Source organism: Dipteris shenzhenensis, chromosome 15 (genome assembly GCF_047967505.1).
Source record: "Dipteris shenzhenensis isolate YYH24624 ecotype China chromosome 15, Dip_SZ_1.0, whole genome shotgun sequence".
In the NCBI taxonomy this organism is placed as follows: Eukaryota; Viridiplantae; Streptophyta; class Polypodiopsida; order Gleicheniales; family Dipteridaceae; genus Dipteris; species Dipteris shenzhenensis.
Genome location: NC_141610.1, coordinates 40801058 through 40818775, shown reverse-complemented (window position 1 = coordinate 40818775; position 17718 = coordinate 40801058). Strand labels below are relative to the sequence as shown.

General features: G+C 48.5%; 1 protein-coding gene across 1 annotated transcript in view; it reads right to left on the bottom strand.

Annotated features, from left to right (window-relative positions):
• The window catches only part of LOC147893817 (DDRGK domain protein), a 62918-nt gene extending 45629 nt beyond the window's left edge, over positions 1-17289 (bottom strand). The window contains exon 1 of the mRNA XM_087385865.1: positions 16955-17289. Coding sequence (XP_087241991.1) covers positions 16955-17047 — 93 coding nt within the window. The 5' untranslated portion in view covers positions 17048-17289. The remainder of the gene's footprint in view (positions 1-16954) is intronic.
• Positions 17290-17718: the final 429 nt, after the last annotated feature.

Below are 17718 nucleotides of genomic sequence, written 5' to 3'. Positions count from 1 at the left end.
GGAGATAGACAGGAGATCCGCCAGTGGCGTCCGATCACTCTCCTTACCACTGCCTACAAAATCCTCGCCAAGATGATCAGTGCCAGAGTTCGACCTCTACTTCCAGACCTCGTCCATGACACTCAGACAGGCTTTGTCCAGGATCGCAGTATCCTGGATAATGTCTTCACCTTTTCAGAGGCGGCGGAGTGGGCTCAGTACAGCGGATCACACCTTGCCATTTTACTTCTCGACTTCGAGAAGGCCTACGATCGCGTGGATTGGTCCTTTTTGGAGGGGACTCTGGAGCGGCTAGGTTTCCCGGCAGGCTGGATTCAGGGTATCTCAGCTTTGTACAGGACAGCGTCCAGCAGAGTCATCATTGGAGGCAGGATGGGTGAGCGATTCAGCTTGGAGAGATCAGTACGTCAGGGCTGTCCCCTGGCTCCTTATCTGTTTCTCTTCTTCGCCGAGGCCATGACTTACTACCTTCGGGCGAGGTCCACAGGGCTCAGGGGTGTTCGCCTTCCACTCCGGGAGGACACGGAGCTTCTGGACTCAGAGTACGCAGATGATACAGCCCTTTATGTCCAGGACGATGAGAGGATGCTAGAGAGGGTGCGGATGGCCCTGGAGGTTTTCTGCTCGGCCGCTGGTGCGAAAATCAACTGGAACAAATCAGTTGGTTTTCTCACAGACCCGGGGGCGTGTTCTCAGTGGGGGCGATTTCTGGGCTTCAGATGGATTCCACGTGGACAGACAGCTAGATACCTTGGCTTCCAGGTTGGCCTAGACATTACGCCAGCTCAGCAGTTTCTCCCGGTGCTAGATTCCATCCGACGGAAGCTGGCTTTCTGGAGCACTGCTAAGCTTTCCCTTGCAGGTCGTGCTTTGGTAGTTAACCAGGTCCTTCTAGCCACGGCTTGGTATGTGGCTTCCTGTTGGTGCTTCTCGAGATCCAGCGTGGCACAGCTCAGGAGGTTGGTTCGGAACTTTCTTTGGTCTGGGGAGGATGGGCATAGAGATACCAGAGCCAGGGTTGCTTGGCAGACAGTCATTCTTCCGCAGGCTGAGGGTGGTCTGGGGGTCATTGATCCAGAGCTTCAGAGTCAGGCCTTGTTAGGCAAGCTTATCATCCGCGGTTTGACCCCAGGGGGGCAGACGTGGAAGATGTTACTTCAGCAGGGAGTCGGCTCTTGTGTCCCACGCCGAGGTGGAGAGTGGCTACCGTCCTTCAGGTGGATCTTCACTTCCGCCCCGCTCACTCAGCCCCGCTCCCCACTCGTTCGTAGCCTCCTCATGGTTTGGAGGCGGCTCCGTCTCAGTCTCATTCAGTCCCAGCCCAGCTGTCAGGAGGAGATCGATCGCCAGCCGCTCGTCTGGAATGGGCAGGTCAGAGACGCCGAGGGCCTTCAGTTGGGGGAGAGATCACATATCAGGTGGGACGGCTGGATGAGGGGGCCAGCCCGGTCCCTTCGAGTTTGGAGGGATACGTACAGACATCTGGAGATGGCCGATCTTGCAGACGCAGCTGGAGGTGCACGCGGAGTCCAGGCGAGACGCACGGAGATCGACGGTGCGATCCCAGCCGCTTGGTTGGCTCCACCTGAGCCTCAGGTCCTCATGCCTGGAGACACCCACTGGCTGGGACAGTTCACCCCCCATGGCATCCCACTGGTGGTCGCAGGACGTTTGGATGACTCCTCTATCGCCTTCTTCGCGGTTTCAGGGGATGGACGACTCAGGAGAGAGGATGCGCTCATCGACCCCCTACTCCCGTGGCAGAGGGTTAGGGTCGTAGGCCTTCTGAGGAAGGTCTGGCATACCGACCCTAGTATCGAGCAGGACCAGTTGCAGCTTTGGCGTCTTTGGCTCTGGGAGGGGCGGGCCTTGTCAGAACTTGAGTGGGACCCAGGAGAGTGGTGGTGGCCAGAGATTGTGACAAAACAGGGGCCGACTTCCTTCTTCGCTTACAGCACGACTCTGGGCAGGCGAGTTCTCGGGAGGATGCAGAGCCGCCCCCCCACCCAGCGTCCTAGCTGGTACGCACAGGGTATTTCCAGGTTCTTTTTGCAGGCATTCTGGAAGGCCTTGTGGGAGAGCTGGCGGCCGCGGAAGATCTCATACTTCCTGTGGCTTCTTACCCACAAAGGTCTTCCAGTGGGGAGCTGGTTGAGGCAGATAGGCCAGGACGGTTGCTGTCAGATTTGCCATGCGAATGAGGAGTCACCAAAACACTGCCTGTGGAGCTGCACGCGCGCCCAGGAAGTGTGGAGGTGGACTTTCGGGCTTCTTGCTCGTGCAGCACCAGAGCTAGGAGTGATCACTTGGGGCGCGTTCTGTTGGTGCAGCACCGCACCTGGTCTTCATCACTTGTTCGAGGCATGCCAGCAGGACCCCACTTTCCTTATCACACAGGGGACGTGGGGGCCGCTCGAGGGTATCCCACAGCACCTAGCAGAGGCTGATACAGGAGTTCGGGAGAGGCAGCCAGTCTGGGAGATTATCAGCAGCATTACAGGATGGCACATCTGGACCTCGCGCTGCGCGCAGATCCTCGGTGGCACCTCCTTATCGACTGCCCAGATCATGGCGGAGATTTGGAGTGAGATTATTCATACCCTCAGAGGCCAGTGGGACCAGATTCAGGGAGACTCCCGGGCCGGTCAGGAGAAGCGGAGACGCTTTCTCCAGGCTTGGGACACACAGAGCCTCTTCTTCGAGCAGACTACACAGGGCCTTCGGTGGCACTACTCACCACCCCGATGGCTGTTCATTCACACTCAGCATATCCCTCCGTGAGAGTATGATCTATTATGCTACCTTTTGGGCTGCGTCCGGTTTGTGAACGCAGCCCGTCAGCTATAAGCTGACCTCTTGTATCTTGTTCTCGAAGTAATATAATTAGCACTGTTTTTTCGGCAAAAAAAAAAATAGTTGTTCCCAAGGTGAACAACTCCATGAGTACCTGTGTAGGAAGTAAACCACTCCCTATGAAGAGTAACATGAAAAGAAGCACCTGAATCCAAGAGCCAGGTGTGCATGTCATGGCCATCAATAACCAAAGTATGTGCAATTACAACAGAAGAGCATAGAACATCATGTCTGTCACTGTCACTGTCCTCTGCTGCAACATTCACTGCATCCAAGTCATCTACCTTGGCCTTGCCTTTGCCTTTGCTTCCACTGCCTGCATCCTTTGCCTCAGCCTTCTTGGCTTTCTGATCCCGTATAAACTTGAAGCACTTAGACTTCACATGTCCCTTCTTGCCACAATAAAAGCATTCAATATCCTTTTTGCCATGGGACTGACTACGGGATTTGGACTTACTAGCAGATCTCCCCTTCTGCTGAGTCCTGCCTCTTTCCTGTACCTGCAAAGCATTTGAAGACTTGCTGCCCGCATTATTCTTCCTGCTCATCTCCTCCATGAGGAGAGAGCTCTCTACATCAGCATATATAAGAGTGACATTTGAATTAGACAGGGTGGTCTTGAAAGTGTCCCAACTCTCAGGGAGGGTACACAACAAGAAAGTAGCCTTGAACTCCTCATCAAGGTTCAACCCCTGTGCAATCAGCTGTGTAAAGATGGCATTGAACTCACTCAAGTGTGAGGTCATAGCTGTACCTTCGTTCATGCAAAGATCAACCAGCTTCTTCAACCAGTACACCTTACTGGCTGAACTCTTTTGGGCATACAACTCTGCTAGCCTCTGCCATACGCCATAAGAGGTCTTTTCAGCCTGAACATTATACACAAGAGAATCACTGAGAGTAAGCATGATAGCAGCCCTCGCGGACAAATCTAGCTCCTCCCACTCATCATCTGACATCCCAGATGGCTTGACACCCTTCACCCTTATGGGCTTAGAAATCTTCTTAAGCAGAAGTACATTCAAACACTGTTCTGCCCATAATGCATAATTGTGTGCCCCTTCCAACTTCTTTATGTTCAGAATTGATGATTCACTTCCCCCTGATGCCATATCAGATAAGGAAAGTACCTGACTCCCTGTAAGTCAAAAAAGACTGAATAAAATTCTGATTTCTCAGAAAAACCTGCTCTATCAAGAGCCAGGAGCACTCACAATAGTGCTGTTTTTACTGTCAAAAAATCTGCAGCAAAACAGAAAAAATTTCCCTCCAGTTACTGTACCTTCTGACACACTGTACCGTGCTCAAATAGGCATAAAACAGTAATTTCAGAATGCTGCAGCTGTTCCACAAGTGCTTTAACAGTGCATCATCAGCTGACGAAGCACAAAACACTGCTGTCCTGATCACTTCTCCCACCTCAGATGAGGTATTGCACTGATTTTATATGCATAAACCACTTGTCATACACTGTTTTGTTCACTGAAAAAGAAGCTCCAGACTCTTCAGCCTGTCACAAACCTGCAACAGAAAATGGGACAAATCCCAAGCAATCACCCTTCTGCCAAGGGGATAAAAGGCATCTGAAGGTCTCAAACAGTAACCCAAGTGCTCTAAAGAAAAATCTGGGCAAAAGCCCCTTGATTTGACACCTGTACCAAGTGAAAAACACCTCAACACTGAGGTAGCATACAAAATGCAGCGCTCTCCTGGCACTTTCACCTGACAATGCAATGCATAAACAGCCCTGTGTACACAATAACAACACAGATCCCAACGTACAAACACTGAAAAGAAAATCTTTTGAGCACTGTCAACGATGGACAGTTAGGGACCGAGTAAACTCGATGCGCCCTGGCCAAGCGTGGCTCAACTGAGATTTTCCAAGGTGTCGTACACAAAATGTGACCTGCAGAAATGTCACTGAATACACTGCGGAAACAAGACCAATGTGGGCTCCCTGGCTCCACACTGCCTCAAGGCATACACTGCATAAGCTTCCAGGCAAAAGCCCTTTGAAAATGTCACCCAAAAGCTGAGATTTGCACTCAGCAAAAGCATAAAAAATCCTCTGCAAAATCAAGGCATTACCTTCCCGAAACAAGATAACTGTGCAACCACCACACACTGTGGTACTAGTTGTTAGCATTATATGCATCTCCTGTCTACAATGTACTTGTGTGCACACTGCTCTTAGTGAGGGCTTCTTTGTGGGTGTGCCCGCCCCTCGTGAGGTTCTTTCATTCCCGGTTCTACACTTCTATCTGACACTATTTTCCATCGGTCGAAGGCTATTCCTACACTCAAAGGGGGCACCCACGAGACAGGGCCGAGGCTGGCCGACCAGCTCCCACGCAGCAGGGGGGCCAGAGGGGGTAGGCTGGCCGACCAGCCCCTGGCCGACCAGGCTCTGGCCGACCAGCTGGTCGGCCCAGTTGGCTGACCGACTAGGCTGGTCGGTCTAGGCAATCTGGCCGACTCCCCCCTGGCCTTCCCTATAAAAGGGTCTTCCCCCTTCCTCATCTCGTGCACTTCTTCCAGGCTCCTCGCCTCAGGCTCCTCGATCCAGGCTCATCCAGGCTCCTCGCCTCAGGCTCCTCGATCCAGGCTCATCCAGGCTCCTCGCTCCAGGCTCCTCCAGCCTCCGTGCTCTCAGGCTCCAGCCTCCTTGTGCCCCTATCCTCTGCTCCGGTTCAGCCCCTTCTGCAGCTCCTGTTTCTCATCCTGTTCAGGACTCCTTGTATTACAGTTGCTGCCCTGGTTTATGGGCTAAGTTACAGCAGATCTGTTTGTGGCACATCTTGTTGTCTCTAGTATTCTCTGTGTGATTCTGTAGCTTCAGTTTGCTTACATCTTCCGCTGCCACTCTTGACACTAGTCACCTCAAGCACGAGGGACAAGAGTGTACTTGCTGTACCTCAAAAAAAAAACACACAGTTTGAAGGACTGAACAGCCGGGAATGCTCTCTCTTTGCCTTCTTTCCCCCAAAGAAAAAGTGCTGTACTTGCTGTACTTGTGTACTGGCAGCACTGTACCTGCTGTACCTGTGTACGTGTGCAGGGTACGGAATCCCAGAACTGAGACAGGAAAAATTTTTTTCGAAATGCCCTTCTCTAATGCTACTCCCTGATGAAAAGCTCTGACGCAGGTTCCTGTACGTACGGCGGCGTCCGTACAGTACGGACGCCTGTACGGAGTCCGTACGACGGTACGGACGGCCATACGTCCGTACACGTGCCGCCCTGTTCGAGGCCCTGAGGCTGTAGCAGCTAGCTGCTGCTGTTGCAAATGCTGGCGCTGCTCGGCACCGCCCTGCTGCAGCCCGCGCTGCGCCTTGCGCTGCCGCTGCAGCTGCCCACGCTACGCCCTCGCTGCCCCGCGTTGCTGTCCCGCGCTGCCCCGCTGCAGCCTGCGCTGCTGCCCTCGCTGTCCCGCTGTAGCCCGAGCTGCTTGCGCAATGCCAAGGGCACAAGTCCCGAAGGGGATAGAGGGAGAGGTGGCAGGGGTAGGGAGGAAGAGAGGCTGGCTCTGATACCAGTTGAGAGGGAAGGAAAGGGGTGAAGAACATACGGGAGAGAGTGAGAGAGAGGAGTGACACTAGAGATGCGGGTGTGAAGTGATGAGCCACACCACAAACTCTTAAGTTTTATTAGGATTAGGTTTTTTACCCTATGACTGTCTTAAGACAGTCATAGGTGTCATATCTTTAATAAAGGGGTGGCAATGTGCCTTTACCCCAACAATCCCAAAACTGCTTCTTGGCTGAAAGCTACACCTCATAGTTGTGATAGCTAGGCATCGTGGTCAACCCCAACTTCTGCACAAGTTTGTAATTCATAAAATTGTGAGAGCTGCCCAGATCAAAGAGAATGCGGACTTGTTGATCCCTCACCTCTCCATAAGCTCGAAAAAGGTCACGAGGGCCAAACAATTTATTATATAGAGCAGGTGATAACATTAACAAAAATATCTATCAAAGAGGCTTGATAAGCAATCTCAACGGCTTCAGATTAGGAGCTTGTCCTTGCGGGGAACCTTTCTTTCTTGGACAATCGGACTTGGTGTGATCCGTTCCTCGCAGAGGAAACAACGTCCCTCTTTCTTGAGACGCAAAGTGCATAAAAATCGATCGTGACTGCCTTTGGTCGAATTGATCTTCTTCTTGGAAGAGCTGTCCTGAGACTTGCCCTCCCTGGTGCCAAAAGACGAATAGAAGAACTTACGTTTGTTCTTCCTAGCTATATTTGACGTGGCTAGCCGATTTGCTAACGTCATCGTGCCATCATATATGCGTGCATAATTAATGGCCGCCTACAGATTGGTAGTCTTCTTGTTTTGATATGAAGTCGATATGAGTCAGCTAATCCATCACTGAAAAATCCCAACAATGTGATGGGATCCATCTTTGTTGCTCGTGTTTGCAAATCGCGGAATTTCTTTGGTCATATCTAGAGATTTGAACTTGTCAACAATGTCATAATTTCTTCCTTCTTCAAGAACTCTTTCTGGAAAGTCTCTTCAAAATCCGCCCAAGTGGTGGGTTTGGGCTTTAAGTCCTTCCACCAAAGGAATACTTTGCCTGACAGGTATCCAACTACAAGCTGAATTCGTGTGTCATCAGCATAGGGGACGTGGACTTGCCACTTGTGTAAACCAAGTGTCCACAACCTCCTTCATACGTGCGTGCTACTCTCCAGAATAGGGATCTGGAGTGATATTAGGGCCCAGTACTGAAGCTAAAGCATCCATGTGAGTGAGAGCTTCAATGGAACTGGTCATGAGATTAACCGAACTTTGTAGCCCCTTATTCTGTTCAACCAACTGAGAATGATTCAAAGAGACTGTTGGAAAGGTCACCTCCCCATCTGTAAGCCCCCAACTGAGGAGAGCATGGGGGAGGGAGACCTAGGGCAAGGTATGCCCGGAGCAAGGGTACAGCCACTGTACGGATCAGTACTGCTGCAGGGCAGTGTACGAAGGTGTGCAGGGTGCGCCAGGGTCCGTACAAGGGCTGAGCAGAGGCAGATCAGTAGCAGCATGGAATCGCACTGTTGCAGCAGGTATTGGGCAGGTCTATGGCCTGCAAACAGGGCTGGCGGGTGGCGGGGTAAGCAGTCCAAAGGGGCTGGGCCCTGCATGGAACAAAGGGCTGGAAAAGGGCCCTAAATAGGGCTGGATAGGCAGCCAACCAGCCAACCATCTGGTCGGTTGGTTAGGGCTGCTACAGACCAGCCAGTCGGCCCAATTACGGCTGGCTGGTCGGTTGGTTCTGGAGGGCCTTGTGCCCTATATAAGGAGGGCCTTTGAGCCCTCATATCTCATTCTCTGGAGCAGCAGATTTACAGCAGACAGGGCTTCCTTGGGCCTTTTCTAGAGGTGAAGGAGACCTAAAGAGGGCTGCAGACTGAGCTAGTAAGTGCTGCCTACCTAGGCTGACCTACAGGCAGTAAGGTAGAGAGAACCATTCTGGACAGAAAGTCTACAGACGCTCAAGGTGACGCACGCGGGCTCCAGTCTAGAGATAGCCAGCAGATAGGAGAAGTACCTTGTGGTAAGATCAGAGGACCACACCATTGGTGGGACTCTGGATCTATCTCTTTTGTATTGTGTCCATACCTTTGGACGGAAATATATTATCTTTTGGTCGTAAACTCTTTGAATACATCTTTCTTGACCAAATCATCACACCATCCCTGGATATCTCTGCCTTGAAGGTCCATGTCCTGGTCTACACCTTGAACTCTTGTGAAGAGTGATTCACATCAACCATGAGAAGCTCGTAGGAATTGCGGGTCGTGAGAAAGCGGGACTCAGATGAGCTGTTTAGGAAAGCAAACGAAGACTACAGCCAGGAAGGAGCAGCAGCTACAAACCTTGCACTGAGGGGAGGCGGGTAGAAGTGGGATCAGACTCTCAGGCTGATAGTCAACCAGAGAAGCTAGCAATAATGGTGAAACATGAGAGAAGGACTCTTGTATGAAGTAGTTGTCAGGTTCAGTAGGGTTGCGATGGAGGGAGCAATACAGTGAAGAGACCTGGCTGATAGCTCTGTCTGGTGGTGCGCAATTATCACAAACTGCAAGGGGCTTCTAAACAAGCCCTTTTTCAAACTAAAACCATCTTTTTCAAATCAAAACCACCTATGGACCTAGGCATAGTAAATGCAACTTGACACCTCAACATACCATTGCCCCACACTTCAAAGCACTCTCATTGGTACACCTCAAATACCTCTCTAATCCCTTGAAATTAGGAAACACTAATTCGAGGCCCATTTGAAACCCCATTTCTCCCCTAATGAGCTCCTCACAAGGATCAATGAACTGTGTCTGGATTACCGCACTGGCAATCTACTGACCTATCCGGATCTCCAGCAACATTAAACAATAGCTGCAGCAGAACTCTAGGAGACCCCCTCTGGATCTACCAGGTCATAACGTCCAAACAAAATACATACTAAGAACATATTGCCACCTGAGTCAACAGGATAAACTCCTCGTGGCTCGAGGTCCTGCCTGAAAACCTACCTCGGTGAAAAAAAGCTCCTTTCCTATTGCATCTGACTAGCAAGTACCGCTGCCACAAACAAGCAAGCAATCCTCCATCTGGATCCGGAAAGCCTTTTGACAGTGCATCATGCCTCGTGCTACTAGAAGGTTGGAGTATACGTCGTCGCAAAGGTAACATTGGCCAACTAGTTACTGAGCCCCTCGCCATTCCTTTGGCGACACTGCCGCCAATAATGACGTTTATGGCCACATCGGTTACACGTATGGGATGCCTTGAGTGCTTCTTGTTCCTCAGCTGCCAACTGCTTTCTATCTTTTTGCTCGGTTGCCAAAGCCTCAGGCTGACTCTCATAGGTACGATCTACAAAGCACTCCTAGTCAAGTGACACGACCCCACAGGATCTGACCCTATCACTAACCTAGAATCTCATCCTCAATCCAACCAGAATCATAGTACAGGTGCCTCGATCCTCCCGACCACCCCCGAGCACGTGGGCTACAGCTCGACTCATCCATAGGCCCGTATCTAACCCAGGCGTCCCATACCACCTGAGTCCGTCCAGAGGAACTTCGATACTCTACCTATGATCCGCCATGTAGGTGTCCAGAGTCCCGGCTTGGGTCCAAGCCCCATCCATCAGTTGAGGAGCGCTCAACTGATCTACACAATAGCACTGGCCCCCCCTCTATATAGAAGGAAACCCACTATAGATAGCACAATGCTATGAATAGCTCCTTCCATATAAAGCAAGCACTATATATGAATCAATCTCTATATATAGCAATCTCGGCTAAAAATAGCCATCCAGTCCTATGCTATCCCGTAACCCACGTTAACCTGCTGTCCAACCCTAGGTATACCATGCACTTGACATACTCCCCTTCCTCTAAGAACTCACTCCTGAGTTCACTAGAAAGCCCGAAAACTCTCTGTGAAATGAGTCAATGACAATAACTATACTATGAATATCAATTTGAGTGTGCTATACTTTCCATGAGATTCAAATCAAAGAAAATCTAAGCCAAAGCCACAATCTTTGATAACCAACCCAAGGAAAGTAAATCTCTCAATCTAAACAAGGTTACGTATCATCGAGTATTCTCCTCGAGAAATCAAGTAACCCCTGAATCCACAGAGTTAATTCCATTGACATATCCGTACCCAAGCATGGTAAAATCCGTACCTGAAGGTAAATGATTCTATCAACATAATCTATTGAGTATCCTTGAACTCAAAATCTTAGGTTGAGATCGAGGAATCATCCGAACAACCCCATCAATTGAACCCCTCGAGGCCAATTTTTGGGTTGCAATTTCTATCAACCCTAATTCTTGAATTACTTAGTATTCAGAAAATCCCTCAACGGAATACCCTTGTAATTCAAATTCTTGGGTTGAAATACATGACAGACTTTCCATCACAGAACAATTAGGTATCCGTTCACAACTCATGATGGAAGAATCTTCATGGAAGTATCAATGGGCAAAATCCTGACCAAAACATGTCAGTAAAAATTCAGTTGGCTATATCCAGTCAATGGTACTGTTCTAGACATGAATATAGTCAACCATCATGGGAATAACATCCTATGTGATCCAAAGACTATGGAAACATACAATCCGAAATCTCTTAAAACAAGATCCACTATCGAATATCCTGTATAAACTTGTGCACAACAAAACCGCTCCAATCATAGGATCATCCAGTTCTTAGGATCTCTTATCTAGGAACATCAAGTTCCAAACAAGGCACTAACATACCAGCATCAGAAGATATGCGGTAACCCTCCCTGAGATTAAGTCTAGACTATGGAGCTCCAAGGTTGAACCCAAACATGGCTTCTCTCAAGGTAAAGAATCTTAGTCCAGGCCCTCGTCAAAAATCTAATCAGGTGCCCCCGTTTCAATTCAGCCTACTTATACTTCACCCTAGAGGTCCTTGGGTATTATTTCACGCTAGATTATACCACCACATCAGAGAATCTTAAATGTAATATACCTTAGTGTCCCATACCACCAAAGTATACTACAAATAAAAACTCAGTGGACAATATGAGTGAATCAGGTAGCCAATCCCTCTTCAACTCAGATGATCCCAGATTGAGTCAGGGTGGCAAGTCCGTTCTCAATCCTTTTCTTAATGTGATTATATCATCCCCTTGTGTTACAATACCCCAACCAATAGGTCAAAGAAGAAAACTAGTAGGTAGCATCCCTAACAACTCTTGAATCCAGACTATCCATGACCTCAGGCTAAAAGAGTGAGAATCAGAATGACCCTGCCTTTGGACATGATTCAAAGAAGGTATCCAACAAGACGCATCATGGTCTAATTAATAAGAACCTTCATATGTCCAATGGTAACTCGAAGAAACGTCATAACTCACAATCACATCGAGATCAAAACTTCAAATAGAAACCAAACAGGAATCTATGCACCAAGATTTAAGAAAGGGAAATCCAATTGTCTTAGTTAAGTCCAGTTTAAGATGTAACAAAGTCTCTAGCATCCTCAATGTACCATATATCTAAAAAATATATGGAACAAAAGTACACTTTATATAATTTGAAAAGACCAATCAAATTATAAATGCCACTAGTTACAAATCAAACCCAAATTAACCAAAACTTGGTCAATTTAATAACAAGACAATTTAGAACATAATTCATACAAAATTGGGAAACATCTTGAACCAAACGTGGTTCAAAAGATCCAGTCGAGCCAAAAATAATTGGGTATCGGTCAAAACTGAGGATTTCAACTGCTTCATCGCTTCTCAATAACTCAGAAGCGGTATAAAGACTCTAAAACAAGCTGTCTACATTTAGAACAGCATGAGCCTTCTTCAATATATTTCGTACGGAGGGGTTTTATAGCAGTGAAGAGCTGCCCAAAGTTCATCCATCAAGGAATCCATCTCTTGTAGCAGGTCATGAGGTCTACGAGGAATAACCTCCGATGTAGCCTCATCCTCCATCTCAATAAAACAGTAATCCAACCTAGGTGTCTCATTACTTTGATGTCCTTCCATGGCTGGAAAATATCTCGCACGGGAGAGGGACTAGAAGAAAAACAGCTGCGTCCAAACGCGTGCTCTTCCCAAGAGAGAATTTGGTGCAGCGTGGAATCAAGGAAGAAGGCGAGTAAAGGACAGCAAGAAAGATGGCGGAATCTGATAGGCTGATCTCAGACAGAAAGAGGGTGGGAAATTCGCTTTCATGCGCTGAAGTGCTGAAGTGAGAAAGAGAGAGAAATCCCGGGTATATAAATAGCCAGGAAGAGCCATCAAAAGCTAGGCGAATTTAGGGTAGGTGCTTGATTTAGAGCAAGTGCTTTCCTTGCTAGAGAAAAACAAAAAAGCAACCTCTTTTTTTTACCAAAAACAGTCTCGGCTTTAATAGATCTGGTCCCGCTTTTCTCCAGCCAGCGAAAAATAGCCAAAATGCACTAAAATCAGGCCATACGCTCCTTCCCAAAGCCAAGCACCTGCTCCCGCAAGCACGTGGGCTATAGCTCGACTCATCCATAGGCCCGTATCTAACCCGAGCGTCCCATACCACCTGAGTCTGTCCAGAGGACCTTCGATACTCCACCTATGATCCGCCATGTAGATGGCCAGAGTCCCGGCCTGGGTCCAAGCCCCATCCATCAGTTGAGGAGCGCTCAACTGATCTACACAATAGCACTGGCCCCCCCTCTATATAGAAGGAAACCCGCTATAGATAGCTCCCTCCAAATAAAACGAGCACTATATATGAATCAATCTCTATATATAGCAATCTCGGCTAAAAATAGCCATCCAGCCCTATGCTATCCCGTAACCCACGTTAACCTGCTATCCAACCCTAGGTACACCATGCACCTGACATTAAGCACCATCGGGGCCAATCCCTTCCAGGTCAACTCATTCATCCTGACACTTGTGATCAGGAACAAATAAAAGGCCCCATACTAAGAGGATAACTGGGACAGTAGAGTTATGGCCATGTCCTCCGACGATATCTGCTTCCCCGCCTGGAGGATCTCTTGCTGAAGTTCTTGTAACTTGTTAATGTGGTCCCACATCGATGAAGACTTCTTGGGATCCAACAACCGCATCTGGAAACCCTCTTCATGGGAGAGGTTCAATTTTATAGGGACGCCAAATGCTCCCATATACTCTTGGCCACTGTCATGTGTTTCACGTGATTGATCACCTGAGGAGAACAATTAAGAAAAATGAACGATCTTACCCTTGCATTGACACGGTCCCAGAGCTGAGACAAGGTCTCAGCTTCCTTCTACTCTAGGATGCCAAGATTGGATGGAAGGGGATCTAGTCTGGCAACGCCTATCGATATGAAATCTGCCAGATCGTATAATTGTAACTGATACTCCATCATCACCCGCCAAACGCCATAATTGAGCCCATCCAATGAAAGTCAACCAGGAACGTGGGTAAAGCTGGACTTCTAGTCTTGTTCTCTACCATCTCGGACAAAGTCGCCATGTCGGGGAGAGCGCTGAACTGAAAGAGAACGTGGATGGGATAGACAATGACGTAAGGTGGAAGAAAGGAGAGGGCTGGAGAAGAGGATGTAAGGGGCTGACAGTCCAATGTACCTTCACTCGCTATCCGCCCTCGGGAACACCTCCTCTCTGATCTGAAAACATCCTTCAAAGTCACCCCTTGCTGGGCACCCGAACAGTCCACACCTCGCACACGCTCCTCCTCAAACACACCTCCAAACAGCACCCTAAAGCTCCTCTCTGTGTACAGTCCCTCTGCCCCTCGGGTCTCTAGCCAACCATGGCTCTGATACCATGTGAGAACTGCAGCAGAAATGAACAGAAATGGAGAGAGAGAGAGAGAGAGAGAGAGAGCACTCACACACACCACACTGAGAGGGAGAGAACATGAGAACTGCAAGTGATCTCTGGAAAAAGCCCCTCTACACCTTGGGGAAACCCTCTGCATAACAGGCTGCTCAAGAGCCAGGAACACTGCTCAACAAGCTCCACAACTGAGATGACAAGACACCAAGGAGGGGGGCCTATAAATAGCCCCAGCCTCTCCAGCAAGAAGGGGAGCCACTGCTCTCCTTGGCCGACTCATATGCTGGGGGACCGACCCCCATCTGCCCTCTATAAAGAGAGGGCTGGCTGACAGCCCTACTGCACCTCCTAGAGGGTCGACCACCTGCCCTACACGTAGGACCCCACAAGCCCTATAAGGAGAGCTGTGCCCTCTGCCCTCCAGCCAATCAGCAGGCCTACACGGCCGACTGGCAGCCACTAGTGGCCGATCCCCTGCCCTATGTGGGCCGCCCTGATCTGCCCTCTAGAGGCTGAGCACACAGCCCTATAAGGGCTCACCTCCTGCCTCAAGCAGCCTGCCAAGGGAGGGACAGAAGCACCACAGGGTGGCCATACAAGCCCCCTACACGGACCTGACCAAGGTGCCTCAAGAGGACCTGCCACAGTGGCCTATCCTACACTACCCTCACAAGGGGTGGGCACACCCACAACACAGGCCCTCACTCATCTACCCTAGCCTCACACTAGGCAGGCACACCCACAAGCAAGGCCCTCTCTCTCTAGGGTGACATCAAGAGACGTTGACCTCCAACACAACCTTCCTCACCACGAGGTGTTCTTGCACTACGTTCAGAACCCTCTCTCTCCAATCATGACAAATTCACAACCCTAGCAGCTGACGAAATCACAAACTACTGCAAAGGTCCTTAGCAAACTGCGAATTAGACCCATCCCTGGGGGAAGATCCATCCGCACACAACTCTACAGAAATTCTCACAAGGAGTTGGCTCTGATACCAACTAACACGATCTCCCAGACTCCTTAAATCTCAGACCTGCAAATAAGCACGGAGAAATGACCATAGAAACAACAAAGATGGGTGGAGACTAGCTCACCACCCAACCGTGACGTCTGCGAGGAAAGCACTAGAGAACTGGATGTCCCCTCCGAGCCTTGAGCTGAGCTACTGGCAAATCCCCCAACCAGCCTGGCGTCCCATATCACCAAGTGGTGCCCAAGGGCCTTGGATCGTCTGCTGGGTCTTGGGCTACGCTAGGAAGCAGGTGCGGCTCCGCAACACGATCCATGATCCAGACCAGCAAGAAAGAGCTAAGCTTGCTCTGACTTGCGCACTAAAAACTGAACCTAGGAGACTCGAGCCCCGTGCAGCTAAAAACCTAATTCGAACCCTAATCCATATGTGCCCTTGCAACTCAACCTGAGAATCGCCTGCCTATCCCCAAGCCTCCTCAGTTCCTGAGCTAGTCCTGTGCGCCTAAAGCACACGTCAGATATGTATCTAAATGAATCCAAGAACATGCCCAAACTCATCCTCTTAAAACATAACACACAGTGCAGTTTCAATCTCATGATAGTCACTCATAAGGTTTGAAACCATAAACTCCATCATGCATAGTAGGGACTAGCTACTATGACATCACGCCCAACGGTGGTGTAGGTCCATAGTATAAACATATCATCTATAGCACAAGTACAATGTCTCTTTTGTTACGCTGGGCAAGCCTTACCTTCCAGCGGATACATCATTGTTGATATCATTCATCTCACCTACCTTGACTTTTGTACTCACCAAAGGGCAAGAGACAAGATCACTCTCACATATACAACATATAGATGGCCGAACTAATATGAGTCCATACATAACAGGGGCATCAACAATTCAAATGTATGTTGTGTTTTATATGCAGCTCAATTTTCATACAAAGGGAATGCACAAAAACACTCATGGTCTTATTATTTGGTCCCACGGTTCTTAATTAACATTTCTAATATCTCTGAGTAGTTCTGGTCATTGTTTTGTTTGTCTTCTTGATTCGATTTCCCACTAGTAGATGAATATGCCACTATGGCCACGAGAACCTCATCCCCATGTCCACATGCTTGGAAGTACACCAGTTATGTGAATGCAAATCGAATATCTGTCATAAAATACATGTCATTTTGTACTCCCCTCAAGGAGAATCCTCTACCAGTAGACGGCGCATAACTAAGAAGCACAAGATGGGAAGCCCCATCGTGCGTGGAGTCTGGAGCCCCATCGTGCGTGGAGTCTGGACAATGTCCTCATTGGCGACTTGATGAGACAATTCCACTTGGAGAAGAGGCTCTATACCATGATGTACATTAATCTTTACCAAACAATTTTTAGTCCCAACGCCTTGTCTACGTGTTCACCTTCCTAGAAGCGTGGCACCAGTCCCGCGCTCACACCATAGCGAGGAGACTTTCTCCTCAGAAGATGTTGGTTCAGATTCATGCAATGAATGAATACACCACAGCTAATATAACCTGATACCTCAATGTTGTGAAGGCTCGGTAGGCTTTAATGATAAAATTTAAGCTCCTCTCATTTCAAAGTATAACAGAAAAGATGTTTCAAAGCAGAAACAAATGGAGCGTGCAAGTTATTTTAACCGATCTACAGAAACCTTTGCAAATCCACAAACCAACCCTACACATTATCTTCAACGAATTATATGGCAGTCAACATTTTCACGCAGTTCTTCAAAAATTAACCATCCTATGTAAAGAATGAGGGGTAAATGCGCTCACCTGCTCAGATTTGGACTGACGCCGTCGGAAAAGGAGCAAGGGGATAAAGAAAAGCAGCAGCAAGGTACTGATCAGGCCGATCAGGGGATCCATCGAGATGGTACTAAAGAATCGATTACACGCTTCAATTATATTATATTCCGTTTGATAGCAATACCGTGCTTTAATGATTTTCGATGTGGGTTGCGTTCCGTTTTCGTCAGGAAGAAAAGGGTGTAGACCAATAAGCGGTTAAAACGTGTAGCTGTTCGAGCCCATGGCACCTCGGATTCTATCTTGGTCACGCCGTATGGAGTGCTATTGGTAGTTTCAATTTCAAAACAACGCAACCTATGGATGGGTCCAAATGGGTCCGAGTTCAAGAAGCTCAGGGCTTTATCTTAGTCAATTGTTCATTGACCAAATAATCATCCTACAATAGGCGTAAACGCATAATCAGTTCACCCCGTCTGGGGACTCTCTTGGCAATTCCAATATCAGTACAAAGCAAAAAAGAAAAAGAAAAACGAGGGTTTTAAAAACAAGGGTGCATAGTGCATAACAGCACTGGCTCGCGAGCATGAGGCTATTGTGCCTTTGTGAAGTGGTGTCTCGAATGTGCCTAAAAAATTAAAAAACGCCGTTCTACTAGTTATATGCTAGTTAGTGCATTCATTCGAAATTGACAGACTAACATCATTAGTACATTCATTCGAAATTGATGGACTAATCCTAGTCATTTAAAGGGTGTCCCTACCATGTAACCAAGCAATAAATACAACTAG